General features: G+C 43.1%; 1 protein-coding gene across 3 annotated transcripts in view; it reads left to right on the top strand.

Moving 5' to 3' along the window:
• The window catches only part of C3H1orf226 (chromosome 3 C1orf226 homolog), a 309505-nt gene that overhangs the window by 66028 nt on the left and 218516 nt on the right, over positions 1-24961 (top strand). For 2 of the 3 annotated variants that reach the window (XM_061183173.1, XM_061183172.1), the window contains exon 2: positions 13461-13532. In XM_061183173.1, the coding sequence (XP_061039156.1) occupies positions 13461-13532 (72 nt within the window). Of the gene's footprint in view, positions 1-13460; positions 13533-13671; positions 13696-24961 lie in introns of those variants that run through there. The other variant, XM_061183174.1, reaches the window with a different exon arrangement.

The following is a 24961-nucleotide window of genomic DNA, read 5'->3' as shown; positions in this document are numbered from 1 at the left end:
TTTGTTACTGTTTGTGTTTTAGGGCCACCTCAGTGAGCCTGGTTTACCCACGCAGTCCCAGAAATGGTGTGGTGTTTGGACTCTTTGTTCTGGAAGTTGCAGCATGATACAGAAATAATCTATCTTGTGAGCTTCTGTTCAGTTTTACTGCACTGGAGAGTAGGAATATGAAATGGGATTGCTGAACTCTTATAAGATAGAAAAAATTCATTTTCTTTGGGAGAGGGAAATGTATCTTCTAGGACTAGAACTAAATTTCAGTACAGTTATAGCTCATTTTTCCCCCAGGGATTATTTATTTGGTGAACTCAAGCATCTTGATGACAGGCAGCAGTGCAGAAAGGCACAGAAGAGAGATTTGAGCAGCCAAGATGGATGGTGAATCTCATAGCCTTGTGTTGAAGGAGAATCTAATTTGGCTGCAGTTTTACTTTGTTTCCACAGCAGACCAAAAGGGGGAGAGTTACTGCATTGTTTTGTTTTTTTTTTTTTAATTTTATTTATTTTTGGCTGTGTTGGGTCTTCGTTGTGTGCAGGCTTTCTCTAGTTGCGGCGAGTGGGGACTACCCTTTGTTGTGGTGCAGGGGTTTCTCATTGTGGTGGCTTCTCTTGTTGCGGAGCATGGGCTCTAGGTGTGTGGGCTTCAGTAGTTTGTAGCACGTGGGCTCAGTAGTTGTGGCACACGGGCCCTAGAGCACGTGAGCCTCAGTAGTTGCGGTGTGTGGGCTCAGTAGTTGCGGTGCGCGGGCTTAGTTGCTCCACAACATGTGGGATCTTCCCGGACCAGGGATCAAACCCGTGTCCTCTGCATTGGCAGGCAGATTCTTAACCACTGCACCACCAGGGAGGTCACCCTTGCATTGTTTTTTAATAACGGATTTATTGAGATATAATTCACATGCCATAAAATTCACCCTAATAAGCATGTACAATTCAGTGATTTTTAGTATATTCACATAGTTGTGTGACAGGTATCTAGTAGCAGAACATTTTCATCATCTCCAAAGGAAAACCTATACCATCAGCAGTCATTTCCCCAGTCCCTGGCAACCACTAATTCACTTCCTGTTCTGTGGATTTGCCTATTCTGGACATTTCCTATAAATAGAATAATACAATATGTAGCTTTTTGTGACTAGCTTCTTTTAGTTAAAGTGATGTTTTCAAGGTTCATCCATACTGTAGCATGTATCAGTACTTCATTCCTTTTTATTGCCAAAAGGTATTGTATGGATATGCCACATTTTTTTAATCTGTGCATCCGTTGATGTACATTTGTGTTGCTTCTGTTTTTTGGCTATTGTACATAGTGCTGCTACAAACATTCATGTATAAATTGTTACATAGCCATATGTCTTCCTTTTTTATTTTTATTTATTTTTTGGCCATGCCGTGTGCCCTGTGGGATTTAGATCCCCGACCAGGGATCGAACCTGTGCCCCCTGCAGTGGAAGTGCGGAGTCTTGACCACTGGACTGCCAGGGAAGTCCCAGCCATATGTCTTCATTTTTCTTGGGTATAAACCTAGCAGTGGAATTGCTGGCTGATATATTAACTCTGTTTAACTTTTTGAGGAACTGCCAAACTTTTCCAAAGTGACTGCACTATTTCCTACTGCAATTTCTCCATATCCTTGCCAACACTTGTTATTGTCTGTCTTTTAAAATTTTATCCATCCTAATAGGTAAGAAGTATGTCATTGTGGTCTTGATTTGCATTTCCCTAATGACTAATGGTTGAACATCTTTTCAAGTTCTTACTGGCCATTTGTTTATCTTCTTTGGAGAAATGTCTATTCATATTCTTTGCCCATTTTTCATTTGGGTTTTTTGTCTTTTATTGTTCTGAGAGTTTTATTCTGGATAAAACTCCTTTATCAGGTATGATTTGTAAATCTTTTTTCCCATTCTGTGAGTTGTATTTTTACTTTCTTTTTTATTTTTTTAATAAAGCAGGTAGGCTTTTATTTTTTTATTTTTTTTATTTTTGGCTGTGTTGGGTCTTCGTTTCTGTGCGAGGGCTTTCTCTAGTAGCGGCAAGCGGGGGCCACTCTTCATCGCAGTGCGTGGGCCTCTCACTATCGCGTCCTCTCCTGTTGCGGAGCACAGGCTCCAGACGCGCAGGCTCAGTAGTTGTGGCTCACGGGCCCAGTTGCTCCGCGGCACGTGGGATCTTCCCAGACCAGGGCTCGAACCCGTGTCCCCTGCATTTTCAGGCAGATTCTCAACCACTGCGCCACCAGGGAAGCCCTATTTTTACTTTCTTGATGATATCCTTTGAAGCACAAGTGCTTTTAATTTTTTTTTTTTAAATCATATTTCTATAAATTTATTTATTTATTTATTTTATCTTTGGCCGTGTTGGGTCTTCGTTTCTGTGTGAGGGCTTTCTCCAGTTGTGGCGAGTGGGGGCCACTCTTCATCGTGGTGCGCGGGCCTCTCACTGTCGCGGCCTCTCCGTTGCGGAGCACAGGCTCCAGACGCGCAGGCTCAGTAGTTGTGGCTCACGAGCTTAGTTGCCCCACGGCATGTGGGATCTTCCCAGACCAGGGTTCGAACCGGTGTCCCCTGCATTGGCAGGCAGATTCTTAACCACTGCACCACCAGGGAAGCCCCCAAGTGCTTTTAATTTTAAGTCCAGTTTATTTCTTTCGTTTGTTTGTGTCATATCTAAGAACCCATTATCTAATCTAAGGTCATGAAGATACACGCCTTTGTTTTCTTCTAAGAGTTTCATAGTTTTAGCTCTTACATTGAGATGTATGATAAATTTTGAGTTAATTTTCACATATATGTGGTAGGAGTCTCATTTCATTCTTTTGCATGTGACTATTCAGTTGTCCCAGCACCATTGTTAGAAAGACCTTTTTCCCCCAATGAATTATCATGGCACTCTTGTCAAAAATCAGTTGACTGTAAATGTAAGGATTTATTTCTGGATGTTCAATTTTGTTCCACTGATCTGTATGTCCAGCTTTATGCCAGTACCATCCTGTCTTGATTACTGTAGTTATGTAGTAATTTTTGAAATTGAAAAGTCTGAGTCCTACAACTTTGTTTTTCTTTTTTAAGATTGATTTGGTGATTCTGGGTCCCTTGCATTTTCACACAAGTTTTAGGATTGACTTGTCAATTTATTGCAAGAAAAGAAGATGGGATTCTGTGATATTGTGGTATAATAAATATATATTTGGTCCCTGGTTTCTGGCACAGAACTCCTAAAACTCTTAGAATTTCCTGAATATTAAGGGTGAGAGGAGCATCTGTTGTCACTCATAAGCAGCCCCGTTCAACCTTGCCTGAGTTGATGCTAATGAGGTGATTCTTGGTGGGACCCTAATAGCTTCGGGATGGGGGCTGGTTGCCAGAGGAACCAGCCTTATGATTAGAGGGTTGGGACTTTCAGCCCCACCTCCCAACCTCAGGGGAGGTGAGTGGGGCTGGAGATTAAGTCCAGCCTCAATGGCCAGTCTATATAATATAACCTTCTAAACAGTGGGATTTGGGGAGCTTCCAGGTTGGTGTTGGGAGGATGGTGTGCCCAGAGAGGCTTACCAGAGCTCTGCTCCCCTTCCCACATACTTTGCCCTATGCATCTCTTCATCTGGCTGTTCATTTGTATCCTTTATAATAATTCAGTACTAGTAAGTAAAGTGTTTCCCTGAGTTCTGTGAGCTGTTATAGCAAATTATCAAACCTGAGAGGGGTCATAGGAACCCGTAATTTATAGCTGGTTGGTCAGAGGTACACGAGACGGAAGACTTGTGATTGGCGTCTGAAGTGGCGGGGCAGTCTTGTGGGACTGAGCTGTTAACTGCGGGGTCTGTGCTAACTCTGGGTAGTTAGTGTCAGAATTGAATTAAATTGTAGGATACCCAGTTGGTGTCTGCAGAGAAGTGGAGAATTACTTGGTGTGAAAAACCCACACATTTGATATCAGAAGCTCTGGTAGTAAAAACAGTGTATAGGTTTTAGTAGAAATTGCACTGAATTTGTAGATCAATTTGGAGAGTATTGCTATCTTTACAGTATTAAGTCTTTTGAACAATGAACATGGGAAGTCTTTCCATTGACTTATGCTGTCTTGACTTTCTTTCAATTATGATTTATAATTTTCATTGTACATCTTATACTTAAATTTATTCCTAAGCATTTTACTCTTTTTGAATATTACAGTATGCTATTGTGAATAGAATTGTTTTCTTCATTTTTGAACGCATTCATTGGTCTTAATAGGGTTTTGTGTGTGTGTGTGTGTGTGTGTGTGTGTATATATCTGTATTAACATGATCTTTATATAGAAAATCTTATCTGTAAGTAGTTTTGCTTCTTCTTTTTTCAGTCTTGATGACTTTTATTTCTTTTCTTGCCTAATTTCCCTGACTAGGACTTCTAGATCAATGTTGAATAGAAGTGATGAGAATGAACATCTTTGACTTGGTCATGATCTTAGAGAAAAAGCATTCAGTCTTTTACCATCAAGTATGATGTTGGCCCTGGGTTTTTTGTAGATGTTGCTTATTAGGTTGAGGAAGTTTCCTTCCATTGATAGTTTGTAGAGTGTTTTTATCATGAAAGGATATTGGATTTTTGTCAAACACTTTTTGTCTGTTGGGAAGATCATTTGGTGTTTGTCCTTTATTCTATTAATATGGTATAGTGCATTAATTAATTTTCATATATTGAACCAACCTTGCATTCTTGGGAAAAATTCCACTTGGTCATTGTATAATCCTTTTTATATGTTGTTGGATTTGTCTTGCTAGTACTTGAGGATTTGGGGACAGTTGTTAAAAGCAGAAGCATATATGGCATATTGTTATCATTCTTGCTGCTAACAGTGTAGGAAGCATTAGAAAAATCCTAAAAATCAGCCTCAAGGACTCAAAAGACATAGTAGTAATCTGGAGACATTTCTCATGGAGTCATTGCTGATATTAGCTTATATATTAAGTGATGTATATAATGGTTATTCTGAATCTTGAAGAAATACATTGGATTCTAGTTCAGAGTCTCAATTATTAGGGAAGAGTATAATATATTTTAGGACAATTTCCAGTCAGGAAAGAGAAAAGAGAGAAAAATAGAGAAAAGGATGGTATTTAAATGGCGGTACGTGCCAGTTATCTGGAAATTTTACTAGTTGTGGGATTTTGGTCAGTGATAAATGACCGCTGTACTAGGGATCCTGCATCCCCAACTCTTTTACTGGTCACAGCCTGTTCATCTGGAGGGAAACGTGACAAGGTATGTACCTCAAGCTGAGCCTATTCTGTGAGGTTCTGTGAGCAGTGTCATAGTTAGCCACTCCCTGCTGGGGGTGGTCCTTGGGGGGGGCGGGAGTCTGTCAGTGTCTGTGTAGCTTGGTCACTGGTGACACTCCCTGCTCATGCCATTCATCCCTTCCCTTTTGTTTGAGCCTGTTGGGGTTGAATTCTAGATTCCATCCTCCCATTAACTCTGTGGCATTTTGAATTACCTTGTTTTGTGCAGAGTCGTTAGTCTGTGAGAATCCAAGACAGGATTATTGTAGAGCTACAAATTCTGCCTCCTCAGGGTCTTTTTGGCCCACAAAGAAAGAGCATAATGATATAAAGAATATCATCTCTTTATGGTTGTATGATATTTTAAAAACTAGAATACTTTTGTCTGCATTATCTAATTTTGATTCTTATGACAACTTTGACTTATAGGCAGTACAGATACTAGCAATATTCTATGGATGAAACAGGCTTGGAGAGTTTATACTCTTTTTTTTTTTTTTTTAAATTATTTGCTTCATTTATTTATTTTTAATTTTATTTATTTATTTATTTATGGCTGTGTTGGGTCTTCGTTTCTGTGTGAGGGCTTTCTCTAGTTGCGGCAAGTGGGGGCCACTCTTCATTGCGGTGCGCGGGCCTCTCACTATCGCGGCCTCTCTTGTTGCGGAGCACAGGCTCCAGACGCACAGGCTCAGCAATTGTCGCTCACGGGCCTAGTTGCTCCGCGGCATGTGGGATCTTCGCAGACCAGGGCTCGAACCCGTGTCCCCTGCATTGGCAGGCAGATTCTCAACCACTGCGCCACCAGGGAAGCCCTGGAGAGTTTAAATACTTAGAATCTAGCAGGTACAGAGTGTTGGTACTGGGAAATCCCTCTCTAGCATCATCCTGGGGTCTCCTCATCTCTGTGTTTCTTCAGTTCCCTGGTCCTTTCCAATAGTGGGATTATTTTTTCCTCCTTCAGTGTCATTGCTCCATTTTCATAATGAACATCTTCAGTTCCATTCCCAATGTCATTCAGTGAATCAAATGGTGATCCCTTTTCCTTTTTCTGCAAATCTTCATGCCCTGAAATTTTTCATTGGTTTGTTTTTGACCTCATGATCATTCTGGTGTCTGTACACAGGCTTACTTGTCCAGCTCAATTTGAGTTTAATGTAGTGAACCAGGCCTTATTGGGGCACACTGGCTTGTGTTCATCCTGAATGCTTATTTCCTACTGAAGTATGAGTGTTTCAGTGAAAGGTAGGGAGACCTACTTTGGTTCTGATTCCGCCACTCACAAACTATATTCTTCTCTTTGAGCCTCAGTTTTCCCTTCTGTAAAATGAAGGGTTGGATCAAATGACCTTTAAGGCCACTTAAGCTGTTGGGTCTGACTTGCCTATGATTTTCTCATGTTCTTTGTTCATCTCTCCATTCCTGGCTTACCCGGTTGTTCTACAGGTGATTTCAGTATCATGGAATGTCAGTGTTTCTCTTTGCCTCTCACTATGCCCTGGGCTTCCCCCTTTTCCTTTTTTTTTTTTTTTTCCCCCCTATAGGAGAAATAACCTGCAGTCTAAGTAAGCATCCCAGGTGGCAGGGATGGAAAGCACTCCCTGACCAGGATGCAGCCCTAGCCCCTGCCCCATGCCTGCATCTGTGATGTAAGCGAGAGATCTTAATTGTGAAGCTGAGGCTTTCATTCAAGAGCTAATAGTTGAAAGACTAGAACAGGTTTCTGTCTTACTGCTTTTTTCTCTCCTCTTTGCTCTATCATTCAGAGTCCTCATAATAAAGAGAAATGATGAAGCCAACCCATCTAAGCTTTTGCTAATGGAGACTAAAATAACTCAAAGAGGCAGCCTCTCCATGGGCACGTTGCATGGTTCAGTCTTACCCTCTGTGCCTTTTAGAGAATTGCAAGGCATTAGCATAAAGACAAGTCACCACAACTATTTATTTTGCACCCAGCCCCTTAATGTTGAGGAGCAGGAAGGATTCTGCTGTGATCTCCGGCACATTCATCGGCCCCCGCTGAGCCCCTGATCAATAGTGACACAGTCGCATCAGATGGCCTTCAAATAGTACTTTCTTTTTCAGATGGGCTGGGAGAGAGAGGAAGAAATATAAGTGCTTCATTCCTCTTAGACTACAAATAAATAAAGACATGGTGTGCAGCTGCATTTCAAGCATTTTGGAAGCTTTTCTGGTGTGTGGGTGTTGGGGGCGGTTAGGGAGAGGAGCGGGGAGAGGGGAACCTGCACTGAGGCTTCTGTCTTGTTGTAGGCGGTGGTAAGAACACTGGTAAATGTCCATATGGGTACTTCTAAGTCCCCACTCCCCCTCCTGCACACCTCAACACCTGGAGAACAGAGCAGGCTGCAAAAGTGGGGTGTGGGGCACCCCGAGGCAGCTTTTCTCTTTTTGGTTCCCTCCCCCAGAGCATTTAGTAGAAGGTCATTGGCTGAGTGCGTGCCCTGGAATCTGGGGCCACCGCTGCTGCTGCAGTTAATGCTGCTTTGTTCGATGCTAAATGAGGCGAGAACTTTCACCCAGGTCACATTCGTAATCCTGCTCAGCAGGACGCTCAGCTGTGCACCGAGAGCAGTTTCTGCAGGCAAGGAGGAACTTTCCTGTTGGAGCAGTCGCGCTGGCCTGGAGTCGGGAGAACGGGCTCTTCGATGCCAGTTCTGCCATGAACTGTGTCCTTGGACAGGTCACTTCTGCGGGCTGCAGTTACCCCGCACTCATTCAGCAGATACTTGAGTTTTACTCTGCCAGACCCTGTTCTAAGGGCTGGGAATGCAGGAATATGAGGGCAAGGTCTCAGCCCTCAAGGAGCTTCCATTCTACTGGGCAAGGCAGATGGTGACCATGTAAATGAGGCAAACCCCTAAGTGCAGACCATGTTAAATGCTGGGAAGGATACAGCATGATGTGAAAAAGAGTAACTTTAGTTGGAGTCATAGTGGTGAATATTTATTAAGTGCTGGCAGGATACCCAGCTGTGCTAAATGCTTTTCATATGTTCTTACTTAATCTTTCTTCTGTGACATAACCTTGGACGTGATTCCTAAGGTTCCTTTTGGGAAATTGTCTGCACCTATGATTCCAAGTTTTTAGCAGGTATCAGGACAGAAGATTGGTTAAGGGACTAACTCAGATGGGCCCATCACAGCTGGTGATTTCTAGATACAAGCAGCGTATCAGATTTTCTACTGCTTCTGTGTATTTTTGGAGAGAGAACTCAGTGTGGCCAGGAGACCTGAAGGATATGAGAAGGTAGGCAGGGTGATGGAATAAAAACCAGGCCAGGTTTGGGACCCGAAGGGAGAGAGTTAATAAGAATGCAGGCAGTGGGGAGGGTCCTGGACTGGGACCCAGGAGCTGGGGGGAGAACAAGCCCCTTCTCTGCCACCTGCTAACTGCTTTAGGCCTCATTGTCTATCTCTGTAACAGGAGGGGTGTCCTCCTGAACCTCACATGGATGTGCTCTGGGCTGAGGCTGTAGCAGTGAGTGGTTTTCAGAGAGATGTAAGATGGGAATGCAGAGATCCAGGGACCTTTACATTGTGCCCATTTATGGGGGCCCTGTCCTTTTACCCCAGGAGAATGTGGCACTGTGGTCTCTCGCCATGGCCTTGCCTGCATTGGCCAGTCAGTGGGGTTTTTACAGCCCATGACAGAAGATTCTGCTGTCTTCTTCTGAAGAGTGTAGATTTTTGTTCTTAAGGACAGTTGATGTGGCTGGTCTTAAATCCTAAATCTGCCTGCGCTGAGGTGAGCAGCTGCCACCTTCTGCTGGACTCCTTGGAGCCTCCTTTGCACATGTGCAGTTGGTGGGGTCATCCAAGACCTGAGTGGGATTTATGCACGATTGGGGCTCCTTTTCTGTCAGAAGTTTCTGCTCACTTTCAGGCTCTAGTGACCAACTCCCCAGGCCGTCTGAGTGAGTCTTTTGGCCTAAGCTCCAGGCAGCCAAGGCAGCACTTGCAGGATTGTGCTATTGGGCAAAACTGCACAAACCAGGTCTTCCCTAGTGTGGTTCCCTCCTTTTAAGGGTTGATTCTCTGCCAGTCTCTGCCTGCTTTTGGTCTCTCTCCAGTGCCTTCAAAGTTACTTTTATTATTTCAATTAACAGACTTAATTTTTTTAGAGTGGTTTTAGGGTTACAGAAAAATTGGGTAGTGAGGACAGAGTTCCCATATACCCACTCAACCTGCCCCCCCCCGCCCAGTTTCCCATTATTAACATCTTGCATTAGTGTGGTGCATTTGTTACCATCGATGAGCCAATATTGATAAATTATAATTAACTAATATCCATAGTTTATATGTATCCATAGTTCACTCTTCGTACATTCTATGCAGTTATTTCTTTGTATCTTGTCCAGAGTTTGTTGGAGGCCTAGCCTGAGGATACCAGTTTCTCCAACATTATCACAAGCAGAATCATCTGATGCATTTATTTTTGATTCATACATAAGCTTTTTCCTGGTCTCTGGAAACACTTGACAGAAACCTTGTAAATAAAGGGAGTTCCTTGACAAGGGCGAGGGCAGAAAGTCTAACAAGTCGATGGGTGGCGATGATATTTGTGACTGTGTTAAGCTGTTATGTCTTGATGCTTTTAGTGTGATTCATGTACCAGGAAACACTACAGTTCAGTTTATCACTGTCTTCAGAAGTTAATCTCCAGAAAATAGGGTGGAAGCAAGAAAATGGGAAAAAAAAACCGACCAAAAAACAAACCAACAACAACAAAAAACTTCATGAGGTATTAACCTAGCACCAAGGGTGAGGTTTTCTGGAAACTTACAAAGAATATCTGAAGTCCGTTGGTTAACCTTATTTGCACTTAACTCCTGCTTATTCTGTGAGTAGCATCCTGCATGTGAAGGCACTCACGTACCTTCCTCTTCCATTGGAAGAGGAAGCCACAGATAAAATTGACTTAGATAGGGCTTCCCTGGTGGCACAGTGATTAAGAATCTGCCTGCCAATGCAGGGGACATGGGTTCGAGTCTAGGTCCGGGAAGATCCCACATGCCACAGAGCAGCTAAGCCTGTGCGCCACAACTACTGAGCCTGTGCTCTAGAGCCTGCGAGCCACAACTACTGAAGCCTGTGTGCCTAGAGCCCGTGCTCCACAAGAGAAGCCACCACAATGAGAAGCCCGCGCACCGCAACGAAGAGTAGCCCCTGCTCGCTGAAACTAGAGAAAGCCCATTTGCAGCAACGAAGACCCAACGCAACCAAAAATAAAATAAAATAAATAAATAAATAAATAAATAAATAAAAAACTGACTTGGATAAATCTCATATGTTGATTACTTAGTACAATTTGCATCTTCCTTCTAGTTTCTTTTTTTTTTTTCTTTCTAGGTGGTAATGAAAAGGAAGCAGGCCCTGATATTTTTAAACTTGTGTGGTTGTACGAACCACCTTTCAGGTGGGTCTGGTCTACGACTGTGTCTTACACTTTGCCCAAAATGGAGCCTCAGAATGGACTGAAGTTAGTTGTGGAGGTGGTAATGTTTAGGTATCGAGATACTTTTTCGGTTTTTTTTGTTATACATGTACATAACGGCAGTAATCACTTATCGTACTCTCTGGGTTTGCCCTGAGGAGTGGGATTTCTGACCCCTCCCCTGCTTCCCTGAAATTGTCGCTGTTTTTTGGTTCGTGATTAGTGTGGATATTTGGCTTTTGATCCCTACTTCGTGTTTCCTATTAATCTCCTTGAATAACCGTAAGGTGCAGCTATGGTAGAGATGGGTTATCTGCTCCAGACTCTCCTCAGAAAGACAGATTTATGATTTTCTTCACATGATTGGGAAGGAGGATGAGTGAGTGTGTGGTGTGAATACAAGTGGGATGTGTTAGTGAGTGTGGGATGACCGTGTGCATGCTTTGTGTGTGGGGGGGGTGTGTGTGAGGTGATCAGTCATGTGTATGCATGTGGCACATGAGGTGTGTGAACATGTGTGCCCTGATGTGTGTGTGTGAAGGTGTGTGGTGTATGCGTGCACATGTACCAGGTTGGCTGATGGCGTGAAGGAGGCACTAATAGCATGAAGATGTTGGGTGTCCTCACGTGAGTGCCTTCACATGCAGGATGCTACTCGCTTGTTAGCAAACCTTGTCCAGAGCTAGAAAGCTGCCTCTCCATTCTGTCTGTGTTGCTTCCATCCTCACTGTACCCCGAATGCTTTGGGATTCTCAGTCCAGCGGGGCCCCTTCTTGAGAAGGGATGGGGATGGGACCCATCTGGGCATCTGCATTCAGGCCCAGTTGTGGACCTCACTGGGTAGCAGGCCCTTTCCTGGGGTTGCAGGGATCAGTGTGGGAGGACCGTTCAGTCCTCCAGGTTTACCTGTAATGGGTGACCTTGCTCGGTCTTGAGATCCAGGCTCTCATGTGATGCCAGAGGGAACACAAGCCCTGAAGGTCTGATTGCCAAGTCAGCCCTGACTGCTCAGAGTTCAGGGCAAGAGCCATCAGGCGTGCAGCGTTCAGGAGAGGGAGCACGGAAACTGCCCCCGGCAGGGGGGGTGCTTTGAAGTTGGGCAATCACAAACCCGGCCTCACGTCATTCCTGGCTTATGTGGGCCACTGACATGCTGACAAACGGTGGGGCCCCAGCAGAGCTCAGAGGGCAGAAACACCAGCCATGGTTAAAGCTGACAGCACGCTTAGATCCTTAGATCGAGGGGGCTTTGTTTACCTGCTGTGGTGAGGCTGTCCATCTGGGGCCCAGACTTCCTACAGGCTGCTCGGAATCTTGATCTTGAGTGTGTTAGCAGCACAAACTGTGGATCAGTACTAGGGGAAATCCCTTCCCAGTATTTAGTTTTTGAAACCCTCCTCACTGGGGCCAGCCTTAACTCCAAATTTCAGGAAGAACCTTTTATTCCCGTAACCACAGGAAATATGTTTTCTGTAGAAATGACTGTCCTGCTCTTATCTTCTATTAATGCAGTCTTTGGTTGCGTAGACTTTTAAATTATCCTGGAGCTGTTAACTTCAGGATATCCTCTGGGCTATTTTATATGTGTGTGTAAAAAGGAAAGACAAATTCCAGTGGGTCAGTGTGGACTGGGATGGTGCTTAATAAATGTTGGGTTGTCCTCTTTTCTTGTTTCATCCTGCTAAGTAATGATATCTAGAAATAATCTATAATTTTGATCCAGCAATCCCACTTGTAGGAATCCAGCCTAAAGGGCTACTTGGATGAGCTCAAAGGTGTGTAGATAAGGAGGTTTGTGGAAACAATTTTGTAATAGTGCCCTAGGGTAAGTGTCCATCAGTCATCAGGGGAGCCATCACATGTAATGTGATAGACCTGTATGCGTTGGTGGAGAAAGATGTCCAAGTTATATTTAAAGTTAAAAAATCAAGTTGCAGAACAACGTGAGTAGTATGAATCTTTTTACATAAAAGAAATTCCTCTGGGTGTCTATGAATATATATATGTGTCCATTAATATACAAAAAGAGATGTACATCAAACTGTTGACAGTGGGGGACTTTATTCTTTTGCATATATCTGCATTATTTGAATAGTGTACAGCAAGAAATTATATACAGTATTAGACAACCTGTATGTCATTTGGTTTTAAAATTAACTTAAAAGTTTAATCAAGTTAAATTTTTTAATACATAACTAGTCCATTCTTTTTCTCCATTTAGGAAATTACTCAAATGTGTGAGGTCTCTATAACATCCAGGGCTAACTCAATGAAGTTCCATTAATTAAGAAAAGTAGATATTCATCTTTTTTATTCTTTTGGACGGCTTTAATGCATGCAGACCAGATTTGTGTAAGAGATTTATACCTTAGCTCATTTTATCTTTACTGAAATCCCATTTTACAGATGAGGAAATTGAGACAAAGGCAAAGTAGCTTGCCACAAAGATAGTGGTGGGAGATTCTTCATACCCAACTCTTTCTGTTTCAGAAGACTGCTTGTTTAAACACAGTCCTTGGCTGCATCTCTGATTAAGAACGAGATGAAAAGGAAGCAGTTTCTTGTTTTGCTTTTTATAAAGTTAGAAATAGTCTCAAGACATCCTTTTGGCTCTTAATTTCCTCATCTGTAAAATGGGAAGATGAACTTGATGACTTCCAAAGGTCCTTCCAGCCCTAACATTCTGTGATTAGGGACATTTGCCGTCCCTCTTCTCAGTGAGTGTTTGCTTCTTTCCCCACAGTATGTCGGAAGCCTGGACGTGCCGAGGCCCAACAGCAGAGTGGAGATTGTGGCTGCCATGCGTCGGATCCGGGTGAGTGGCTGGAGGTGGGGCTGTGTGGAGCTGGAACTCAAGCGTCCGCCCTTTTAGAAAGTACTGGAGGTACCAAAATGGATGGCTGCACTCTTTGCAAGACCCCTACACGGTCCAGGGGAGCTGTTCTGAGTTAGGTGGTTGATCTTGATTAAGGACCAAGGTAAAATGGATATATGATGGCTGGAGGGCTACCACCCTCCCTCTCTTGTGACCTGCTGCTTCTCAAACTGAGACACGTTACCCTTGAGGTTGTGTGGGTTCTGCCAGGGAATGAGAGAGACTGGTGAAGTATCTTTTTTATTCAAAGATTTTAGTGAAAAGGTTTAGTATTAGTAATTAGCTGATAATTGGCTCAAAGCATTTAAAAAGTAAAGCTTTTTTTGTGGTACGTAAAGAGGATCTACTTAAATTTTTAAGAATAAATGTGGGATTTCAACAGAATTTCCTTGGTTGGTTGCTTTAGGCTCTGGAAATGTGTGTGGGTTCTCTTCTGCCATTTCCGGTACTCTAGAATAGAGTTTGATCAACTTTCCGACCTGTTGCTTTCGGAGTCTGTGGTACGCGGAGCAGAGGTGGAATAAAAATTAAGTTGTCTTCTGATCACTGTGAAGGAATTTGCCCATGTGCTCTGTCATGAAACAGAGGAAATTAGATTTGTGCGTTTCGAAGATAGGGTTGGGATTGGTCAAACAAATTGTAATGACTTTTTGGAGAGAATCGGTGTCGGAGGTGGCTGGATTGGTCATCCTGAATGCAGCCTGGTTTGGGATCTTTGTCTTCTAGAAGAATCTACTCACCTCAGTGGAAAACATATAGATGTTGGGAGCTTCATTTTGCTTTTTGCCAGGTTTACTTTCAGTCAATTCATCTGAGCAACAGAAACCTCAATTCAATGACAGCAATTTTGGGAAGAAAATTCGTGTGTTTGCTTCTGTTTCCCTAAGCAGTTCATCAGCCTACTAAAATAATTTTTTCACTGCTTTGGCCCTCCCAGTCCTTCACCATTTTTTTTTTTAAATTTTATTTATTTATTTATTTATTATTAGTATTATTATTATTATTTTGGCTGTGTTGGGTCTTCGTTTCTGTGCGAGGGCTTTCTCTGGTTGCGGCGAGCGGGGGCCACTCTTCATCGCAGTGCGTGGGCCTCTCACTACCGCGGCCTCTCTTGTTGCGGAGCACGGGCTCCAGATGCGCAGGCTCAGTAGTTGTGGCTCACGGGCCCAGTTGCTCCGCGGCATGTGGGATCCTCCCAGACCAGGGCTCGAACCCGTGTCCCCTGCATTGGCAGGCAGATTCTCAACCACTGCGCCACCAGGGAAGCCCCTTCAGCATTTTTTATTGTTAAGTTGAATTTGTTGAAACTACTATTAAATACAGCAATACTGTTTTTCATGGACATAGAAATGAGTCACTTTCACATGAGTTCATTTAATGGTCATAATAAGCTGTGAAGTAGGGGGTCATGTTTCCTTCATTTTCTAGAGTAAACTGAGGCTCAGAGAGTCATAGAGGTCTAGAAGTGGTGGGCATGTGGCCTGAATGCAGTTCTCCAGTTGGTTTCGTGAGAACATGCAAAATGCATCACACCTTTGGCTTCAGGCCTGGCATTCAGTATCCCCAGGCCTCTTCTCTTCCTTCACCTTCCTGCTCAGGTAGAAAGCACCAAGGCCTCAGCTGAGCATATCTGGGGTGTTGCTCTTGTGAGGATAGGTTACTGCTCTCATCATGGTTGTGACCTTGGGGTTTCAACAAAAAAAAAGTCCCTCTTTTCTTCATATTTGACTAAGAGACAGCGCATATGTTGTTGCTAATATCACTATCATTATTACAGTAATAAATATTAATAATAGTAGCTATCAATAATAGCTACTATTCAGTACTTACTATGTGATAGGTGCTCTATTAGGCCTTTTAATATGGAAATAATGTTATTATTTGTAGCTACTCTAGATGAGGTGAGGGTATTATTGTTAAATTTTGTAGATGAGGAAATGGAAGCCTGGGGCATTAAATAATTAATTCTAGATCAAATTGGTGTCAATAGTTGGAGCTGGGATTCATGCCCAGGGCTGTGCTGCTCCCTAATTTGGGTGATGATCCCAGCTGGAGAACCAAAAGGTAGGGACATGGAGCTTCCCCAGTGAGGGAGTCAGTGGCAGAAATACAACTTTGTAGAAGGAACAGAGGTACAGGAAAACATCCCCTTGAAGCAACGGAGGGTCAGGGTGTGTGGTGGGGCTGGCCATGCATGGGATCTGGAGGCCTTTGGGGCTGGAGTGTGGCCCCTGTCTCCTCTTCCCTCATCACCTGTCAGCCCAACTGGCCATGTGCCAGTAGCTCCGTTCCCTGTGACCTGCTTCTGGTGCTTAATGAGCAGCTCATTAAATTAGATGGAGAAATGAATTGGCCAGAAAGCTGTTTGGTCTGGCTGTCCAGTCACTTGTTTAGTCTGACCACCAATAAGAACTTTGGGTGTGTGTTTTACCCTGAACCCCCCAATTCACTGCTAGGTCCAGGCTGCTATTTTCTTTTCTTCTCTCCCTTTCAAAAGCTGTCTTGCCTGTAATTACAGTTGTCGAGAACTAGGGCATGTGATCTCTGTGTAAAAGACTGTGCCTGACTCTGTCCTTTTGTGTTGAATGGTGCCAGGCTAAAGTTGGGCAGGACACTGTGGAGTTTGGTTCCTGGATGCTCTTGTGGATTCGCAAGATGCAGGCCTCCAGCTTGGCCCTGAGCAGTGTCTCGTCCTCAGAGAGAAGCAGTTACTATAAGGATCATGGTACCTTACGTCTGTGAAATGGGTTATGCCTCGCCAGGCCCTTTAGACGCCAGTCTCCCTGATCCTCTCTGGAGCTCTGCGTGGAACAGTGCAGATTGTCTTCATTTCACAGAGAGGGAAGCACCTGGAGTGAAGGGATTGGCCTGAGGTTGGCCAGATTCATCTTTTGAGTTGGGGTTCCAGCAGCTGTATGGATTCCTGTTCCTGCCCCAGTGCCACACCTGCAGCTCTGAGCTAAATATATGGACTGTTGATTTGACTGGTGTTTTTCCTCTCTCTTTTCCCCATTTCTCACTGGTTCCCTCGCCATATAGATTTTCTTTTAAAATTTGTTGTCTGTCTTTGGCATCTTTTTCTCTTCTCATGTGCTTTCAAAGTTTTTTTTTTTATGGTGGTTAAAAACACATCACATATTTAACCGTTTAAAAGTGTATAATTCAATAATGTTAAGTATATTTACACTGTTGTGTAACAGATCACTCTAAAATTTTATCTTGCAAAACTGAAACTCTATACTCATTGAACACTAATTCTTCTTCCCTCTCCCCCCAGCTGTTGGCCGCCACCTTTACATTTTCTCTTTCTATGCTTTTGACTACTCAGATACCTCATATATATGGAATCATACTTTGCCATTCTGTGACTGGCTTATTTCACTTAGCATAATGTCCTCGAGGTTCATCCATATTGTAGCATGTAACAGGATTTCCTTCCTTTTTTAAGGCTGCATAGTATTCAGTTGAATGTATGTAACACATTTTCTTTATCCATTGATCTGCTGTACCCTTGGGTTTCTTCCACCTTTTGGCTACTGTGAATAATGCTGCAGTGAACATTATTCACAGGAGCATGTGAATAATGCTCCTGAACAAAACAGGATCTCAAAGAGACATGCACATATCTCTTTGAGATCCTGTTTTGAATTCCTGTGGATGTATACTCAGAAGTGAGATTGCTGGATTATATGGTAGTTCTTTTTAAAAATTCTTTGAGGAACCTCCATACTGTGTTCCATAACGGTTGCACCATTTTTAATTCCTGCAGCAGTATAAAAGGGTTCCAAGATTTTTTCTTCTTCTCAGTAACGTGTACCTTCTTGGTACACATGAATTTAAATAGATGAATAGATGAATTTTCTTTAAATAGATGAATTGTCTTTTTCTGGTAAGGATTTGTTGGGGTGGGAACCACTAAGCACTTGGAGTGTTTCTGGGTAGTCTCAGGGAGCAGGACATGGATTCACAATGGATTGCCAGGTTACTTGCTGTCATAGGGGCCTCCTGCCTGAACTGCCCAATGCCAGGGTGTGGGAGTTCCTTGTACTGTACTTCTAAGGACTAGATCTGGGGTTGTGAATGGTTGTAAGTGCAGCATTAGCACAGTTGGCATAGTATGAGTTGGCACATAAGTGGATGAATTCATCAGCACTTCTTAGAAGGCCTCTCCTTAATTTAGCACTTTCACCTTCTGCTTCTCTAACACTCCAAGTACAACCACTTCTGGCCCTGCCCTGCCCTGCCCTGGTCACGCAGTGTCCCTTTGCTTGGATGCACAGCTGTTGGTCAGGCTCTGGTGACTAGCGTGGCATGTTCCCAGGGCAGTGTGTTTGGGGGCTGCTTAGAGTGGACACCATACAGGTGAGAGCCTGAGACCTGGGAGACAGATGGGGGAGGAAGAAGGGAGGAGCAGGAGAGCCAGCCCTGCTCAGCTGGGGAAGGGTGTTTAGTGTTTCCTTTTGCCCTGTGGCTGATAGTTATTATTCATATATATTTATAACTCGTACATTTACAACTTTAAACATACTTTCACGTACATTATTTCATTTGATTAGCCTGGAGTGTTCCTATTTGTTACCTCTGTTTGATGAGAGGTGGGAAGACGGGGCATGGAGGAAGGAAGGGGACACCAGGCTCTCCAGCCATGTCAGCCAGCATAATGCATGTACGCGCATTCATTTATTCACTCATTCATTCATTAGATATTTATGGAACACTCTATCCTGGGCTAATGTTTCAATATTCTTTTGGGTGCTTATATTCAGTAATGGACAAGCCAGGCACATGAATAACTATATATTATTAGAAAAAGGGTAAGAAGCTAAGAAAGTGTGTAACTGGGAGATGTAACCCAGTTTGGGGGAGACAGGGAAGACCTGTGGGTTACAGAGGGATGGAGTCAATAATCAGTAGATACTGCAGCCAGATGACCCCTGAGATGAGGATATTGTGGCTCAGGGAGGACTTGCAGCTCCTGGAGGGAGGTGACCACGTCACATCATACTGTCTTTGAACCTCAACTTCCTAACTTAGTGCCTGACCATTAGTACACAGTAGTGTTTCCTGAATGAATGAGGACTTTTCCCCAATAAAATATACTTGTTTAAACTCAGTCTTTTGTGTACTTCAAACACAGAATCGTAGCACATCATTCATTGTTTGAAGTGACTGTAATTGCAGTTTATCCCTCAGATTTTAGAGGCGCAAGGTCACACAGGAGGAAGACCCAGATCTTCTGATGCCCAGCCCAGCACTGCTGCGGAGTAAGGCCAGTGGAAATTCACTGGACATTTTTTGCTTCCTTGTTTTCTTTGGACAGCTTCTAGGAACTTCCATTGATTAGTTGGGAGTTGGGATGAATTTTGGGAAGCCCTGACCGTCAAACTGAGTTGGAATGAACTGCAGCTGTGGGTAGCAATAGTTTTTGGATCTGCTCTTTTTTTGTTTGTTTCTTTATTCAGGATTTGCCACTTTCCCCAAGGTTGAAAGAGGTACCTTTAGCTAGTCCCCTTGACACATGAAGACCCTGGTCTGTTCCCTTGTTTGTCTTACTCTTAAGAAATCTTCAGTTTCTCTTATTTTCTGTATTAGTTTACTGTTGCTACTGAAACAAATACCACAGTCTTAACTGGTTTAAAACAATGCAGGTTTATTATCTTATTACAGTTCTAGAGGTCAGAAGTTTGAAATGAGTCTTATGGGGCTAAAATAAAAATGGGTCAGCAAGGCTGTGTTCTTTCTAGAGGCCCTAGGGGAGAATCTGTTCCTTGCCTTTTCCAGCTTCTAGAGGCAGCTTGTGTTCCTTGGCTTGTGGCCTCATCACTCTGAACTCTCTATCACCACATCCGCTTCTTTGACTTTGACCCTCTTGCCTCCCTCTTATAAAGACACTTGTGATTACACTGGGCCCATATGGATAATCCAGGATAATCTTCCCATCTCTCAATTCTTAAATCACATCTTCAAAGTCCTTTTGCCATGTAAGGTAACATAGTCACAGGTTCCAGGTGTTAGGACATGGACACCTGTGGAGGCCCATCATTCCACCTACCACGCCTGCCTTGTTTATTGTCTACCAAATAGGATAAGCTAAGTGATGGAGGCCAGACCAAATCAGCAGGCCCTCTTAATTCCAGATCACATACTTCCCCCACTCCATACTAGCTGCCTCGTATTGGGTTGACCCACATGTTCTCCTCTGATCCCTGTGATGACCCAGGCAGGAAGGAAGCTTAAGAGATATTCCCCAGAAGCACTGGATGATTACCCTGCTCTTTGTCTACCAAGGATCCAAAGGTCTGAGCAGATGCTGGCTGGATGAAGAAAACAAGAGAAGAGGGGATACGATTTTTTTTTTTTTTTTTTTTTTTAAAGCTGCACAGCTTAGAACAATTCACAAAGTTCAGAGAAGTTCTGTATGAGCCCACAGTTGGTCTGACACACTGGGGTTGCTTGCTTGGAAGTTAACTGGTTGAAAGTTGAAGGGTGGCCAGTAATACTGAAATCAGGCTACTGGCTTTGCACCATTGGGCCTGCTGTGTGAATAGGTGAGTTTGGCAGCCAAATATTTGGTATGATTTTCAAGTCCATTGTTCCCAAATATGAATACCATTCCCCCCATTGCACTTTTTAGCTTCCTCGGAAAGCTGTGTAGTCAAAAGAGCTCTCAATGAAGAATAATGAGAGTTGGACCTGAGTCCCCTTGACTTGATGTGTAACCTTGGTGAGGTATCTGACTGCCATTAATTTCAGTTTCCTTGTTCATAAAGGGGAAAGGATGATACTTATTCTCTCTGGTGCTATCGTTGAGTCTGGGATAATGCATGAAAAAATACTTTATAAACCAAAAAGGACAATTTATATTCATCGGTATCATTTTTATACATTCCTCTGGGTTTCAAAGCATTTCATAAATGCAGGTAAATACCCTGAGAGATACTGAGCTGCTTCATCTAGCTCCTTTTAATAGCCAGCGTCTTTTTCCAGATTTCAGTGCAAACATCACATCCTTCGGGAGGCTTCCCCCACTAGGTCATTTTGTCTTCTCACATGATCTTGTGGCACCACACCTCTCTCTTTTGTAGCGCTTGTAGCAACTATATTCCCAGTGTCTGTCAGGGTGCCAGCCGTTGCTGAGTAGACTTTTGTTGAGTGACTGAGAAAATTAATCTTAGTTGATAACCATGTGAGCATAAAGCAGTGAAACCCAGCGAGGCTCTACTGAGGGAGTGCCAGGGAGGAGGAGGGCTGCAGTGAAGTCAGACCTAACCAACTCTGTAACCTACCAAGGACTCTGGCATGTGGAGAGCCAGGCTGGGCTCCAGAGTGGCAGCTGGTGTTCTGTTACTCTCTCACCTTTGGAACCTGTTGTAGCTGCTGGAAGGGAAGCCTCAGGTGGGGAAGGAGAGAGGCATCTTGCTGGGCCTTCAGGGCTGGAGAGAAGACAGGTTTGTGGCTAGAGACCAGATTTATGGCTGTTAAAAACCCAGGAGACAGATCCCTGCAGTAGAAATGTAGTGTAGCCTCACAGAGGCCATGCAGCTGGACCTGGAGGGGTAGGTGCGTGCAGCCAGATGCACTCAAGAGTTGTGTGGTCCCCCGTCGTGGCTCCTCTGGCTGTGGGCTGGGTAAATCCTTGGCCACCCTGCAAACAGCTTTCACAATAGTCCAGCATGGGATCAGAGTTTGCCATTGAACAGTGACTTGATTTCTCAAGAAGGACTGCTCAGGAGTGGTTGATCCGTGGCCTGGAACAGAATGGGCAGGTGACCAGGAAATGGCCAAGCTCTCCCCTTTCCTACAGCTCCCTTCCAGTGGTGCCACCTCTTCCAGAAATTTCTCTCACGATAACAAACAAACAAATACGAAAAGGTCCTGGATGGTCTTGGGAGAACAGGAATGAAATGCTCTTGGGAGAAGATCCAGGGACTGGGGACACTGGTGGCTTTATGGAGTAGTGACTGGAGTTGTGAGTGCCTTACAGCTGCACTTGTGTTTTCCTCCCCACAGGCGTTAAGCCCCTGCACGTGGCCTCTTCATACGTTCAGCCACGAAATCTATGTTTTACCCGCTTCTGGGAGGCTTTGTCCAGGAATCATTTCATCCCTTTATGTAACTCTCCCCCTAAGTGGCTACCCTCAGTATCATTTGCTCTTTTGTCATTAATTGTTTTCCTGCTCTTCCCAAATTCAGAGTTGGCAAGTCTACCTCTGAGCAGCTTAGATTGTAACACAGACCTAGGATGGCCCTATTAATTTCCTATTGCTGCTGTAACAAATTACTACACACATAGTGGCTTAAAACAACACAAGTTTATTATCTTACAGTTATCCTCCAGTTCTGGAGGTCAAAAGTCTGAAATGAGGCTGAGATCAAGGAGTTGGCAGGGCTGTTTTCCTTCTGAGGCTCTAGGGAGAATCTGTGCCCTTGCTTTTCCGGCTTCTAGAGGCTTCCTGAATTCCTTAGTCCTTGGCCCCTTTCCATCTTCAAAGTCAGCAATCATATCACTCCAACCCCTGCTCTAACTCTGCTGCCTTCCCCTAACATGTATATGGACCTTGATCATTACATTGGCTCTTCCTCTTTCCTCTGATGATCGAGGATGATCTCCCCCATCTCAAGGTTCTTAATGTAATCACATCTAGGAGTCCCTTTAGCCATGTAAGATAACATATTCACAGGTTTTGGAGATTAGCTTGTGGACACCATGGTGGTGGCAGGGGGGTGGTGTGGTGGTGGTATTAATTGAGTATTAGGCTTGTAGCGGGGATTGGAAAGATTCCACTCCTTTACTGAGGTGCTCTAGTATCGGGGTCAGGAAGAACTAAGTTCAAATCCTCTTCCTTCTCTTGACTAGCTGTATGACGTTTCTTACTGCCTCAGTCTTTAATCGGTAAAGTTGGAGTATCTTCTTGGCAGATATATTTTACGGTTTTATGTGAGTGCATGCAAAGCACTGAGCGACGTGCCTAGCACATGGATTGTGCACCATAAATAATAGTTCCCTTCTCTCCTTTCTAATTAGTGTGTATTGGACAGGGACAGTGGGGTCAGAAAACCATACAGGTTGGCTGTCAGACACACTTAAGCACCCAGTAAATATTAGCTTTTAAAAGACATCAGCTTTGCATGCCAATTATTTTTTTCCCTTAGTCTGTAGATGAGTGTTTCTCAAAATGAGTTCTGTGGCTCTCTTGGAATTTAGGGATGTAGTCTCCAGGGTCTGAGTTCTTTATAAGAATTAAAAAATTTTGTGTTTTCATTTGATCCAATAGCAAAGTAAAATAAGCCTATTCCAGACTCTTGGAAGGGCCATATTATGCCTGAGTGCTGCCAACTGTTTTATTGTCTACAGTTGTGTTTGTTTCCTTGTGTTGGCACCAGATAGTTCTTCTGTAATTGTCATACCCTGAAGAAAAAGTTCACAGTATGTCTATAATGAATTCTCATAGGGTGAAGGACAAGTGACGGTACCACACCTTGTAGGAATTACGATTTTGCAGTGATGGGAACAGAAGAAAGTGACAGAAAAATGGAGACTGCACATGGAGCGCAGGACTGCAGGCAGGGCTGCAATGCGGCCACGCTCCCCGGGGTGGCTCTCTGAGTTGCTTGTGGCTTGTGTGACTGGTGTGATTTGTTGGCACCTGTGCTATGCTGGTTGTCAGAATACTGTCATCCAATTTTGTGTGTGCTGAACTCAAAAGAACTTGGGTAAGGTACTCACAACATATTCCTGTTGTGAGAAGGGATATAATTTCAGTTAAGTAACAAAATCTTCTCCGACATGAACATCTTTACTTTGAATTTATTGGTTATACAATTTGTGTTTAATTTATAAGTTTGTAAAAGACCTGTGTGTATAAGCAGTTTATATCCAGTTTTATGTCTTACATATTTAAATGGTGTACATGATTTGCCAGCACTTTTTTTGGTAACAGCTTTATTGAGACATAATTCACATATCATGCAACTCATCCATTTAAAGTATAGAATTCAGTGGTTTTTAGTATATTCATAGTGTTGTGAATAACCGTCACCATCATCAATTTGAGAATATTTTCATCATCCCAAAAAGAAACTCTGCACTTCTTAGCCATCACCTTCCAATCTCCCCCAAATACCCCCCATCCTAGCCTCAGGCAACCACTAGTCTACTTTCTGTCTCTATGGATTGTCTGTTCTGGATATTTCATATAAATGGCAGTCATACAGTGTGTGGCCTTTTATGTCTGGCTTCTTTCGCTTAGCATAATGTTTTCAAGGTTTATCTGTGTTATGGCATGTATCAGTACTTCATTTCTTTTTATTACTGAATGATATTCCATAGTATGGTTATACCATATATCATTTATTCATTCAAATGCTGAGTGTTTGCAAAATTTTTTTTTTTTTTTCTTAAAAAGAGACCCAGACTTTATTAAATTTTAGAAAACATTTGATGTGGATTGAGGAGGGTGTAAAGGGATGGTGACAGTTGTTGTCTTCTCAGCCAAAGGAAACAAATCATTGCTTTTTTAGGTAATCTTGGGCAAGGCATTCTCATCAATATAAAGAATGATGTACAGATAGGAGAACTTAATTTTTTGTCCACTCATTTAAAAAAACGTATTGAACATTGGGGTGCATATATCTCTTTGAATTAGTGTTTTCGTTTTCTTTGGATAAATACTCAGGAGTGGAATTGATGAATTGTATGGTAGTTCTGTTTTTAATTTTGTGAGGAACCTCCATACTCTTTTCACAATGGCTGTACCAATTTACATTCCCACCAACAGTGCACTAGGGTTCCCTTTTCTCCACATCCTCACAGCATTATTTACAATAGTCAAGATACGGAAGCAGCCTAAGTGCCCACCAACTGATGAATGGTTAAAGATGTGTTTTATGTATATTACAATAGAATATTACTCAGCCATAAAAAAGAATGAAATCTTGCCATTTGTGACAGCATGGATGGATCTGGAGTGAAGTAAAGTAAAATAAATAAGTGAAATAAATCAGAGAAAGACAAATGCTGTATGCTTTCACTTATATATGGAATCTAAAAAACAAACATATATAACAAAACAGAAGCAGACTCATAGAGAACAAATTAATGGTTGCTAGAGGGGAGGGGGATGGGTGAAATAGGTGAAGGGGATTAAGAGGTACAAACTACTGGAATATATTACAGTAAATCACAGGGATATAATGTACAGCACAGGGAATATAGTCAATAATAGTGTAAGAACTTTGCATAGTGTATAATCTATAAAAATATTGAATCACTAAAAAAATGTGTTGACTTCCTTTCATGAGCCAATATTGTTTTAGGCTCTGGGGATATAGCAGTCTACAAAACAAAGTCCTTGTCTGCATGGAGCTTA

This window comes from Eubalaena glacialis, chromosome 3 (genome assembly GCF_028564815.1).
Source record: "Eubalaena glacialis isolate mEubGla1 chromosome 3, mEubGla1.1.hap2.+ XY, whole genome shotgun sequence".
Taxonomy (NCBI): domain Eukaryota; kingdom Metazoa; phylum Chordata; class Mammalia; order Artiodactyla; family Balaenidae; genus Eubalaena; species Eubalaena glacialis.
Note: the sequence above shows the minus strand (reverse complement) of the source record. Positions and strands in the feature narration are given on the sequence as shown.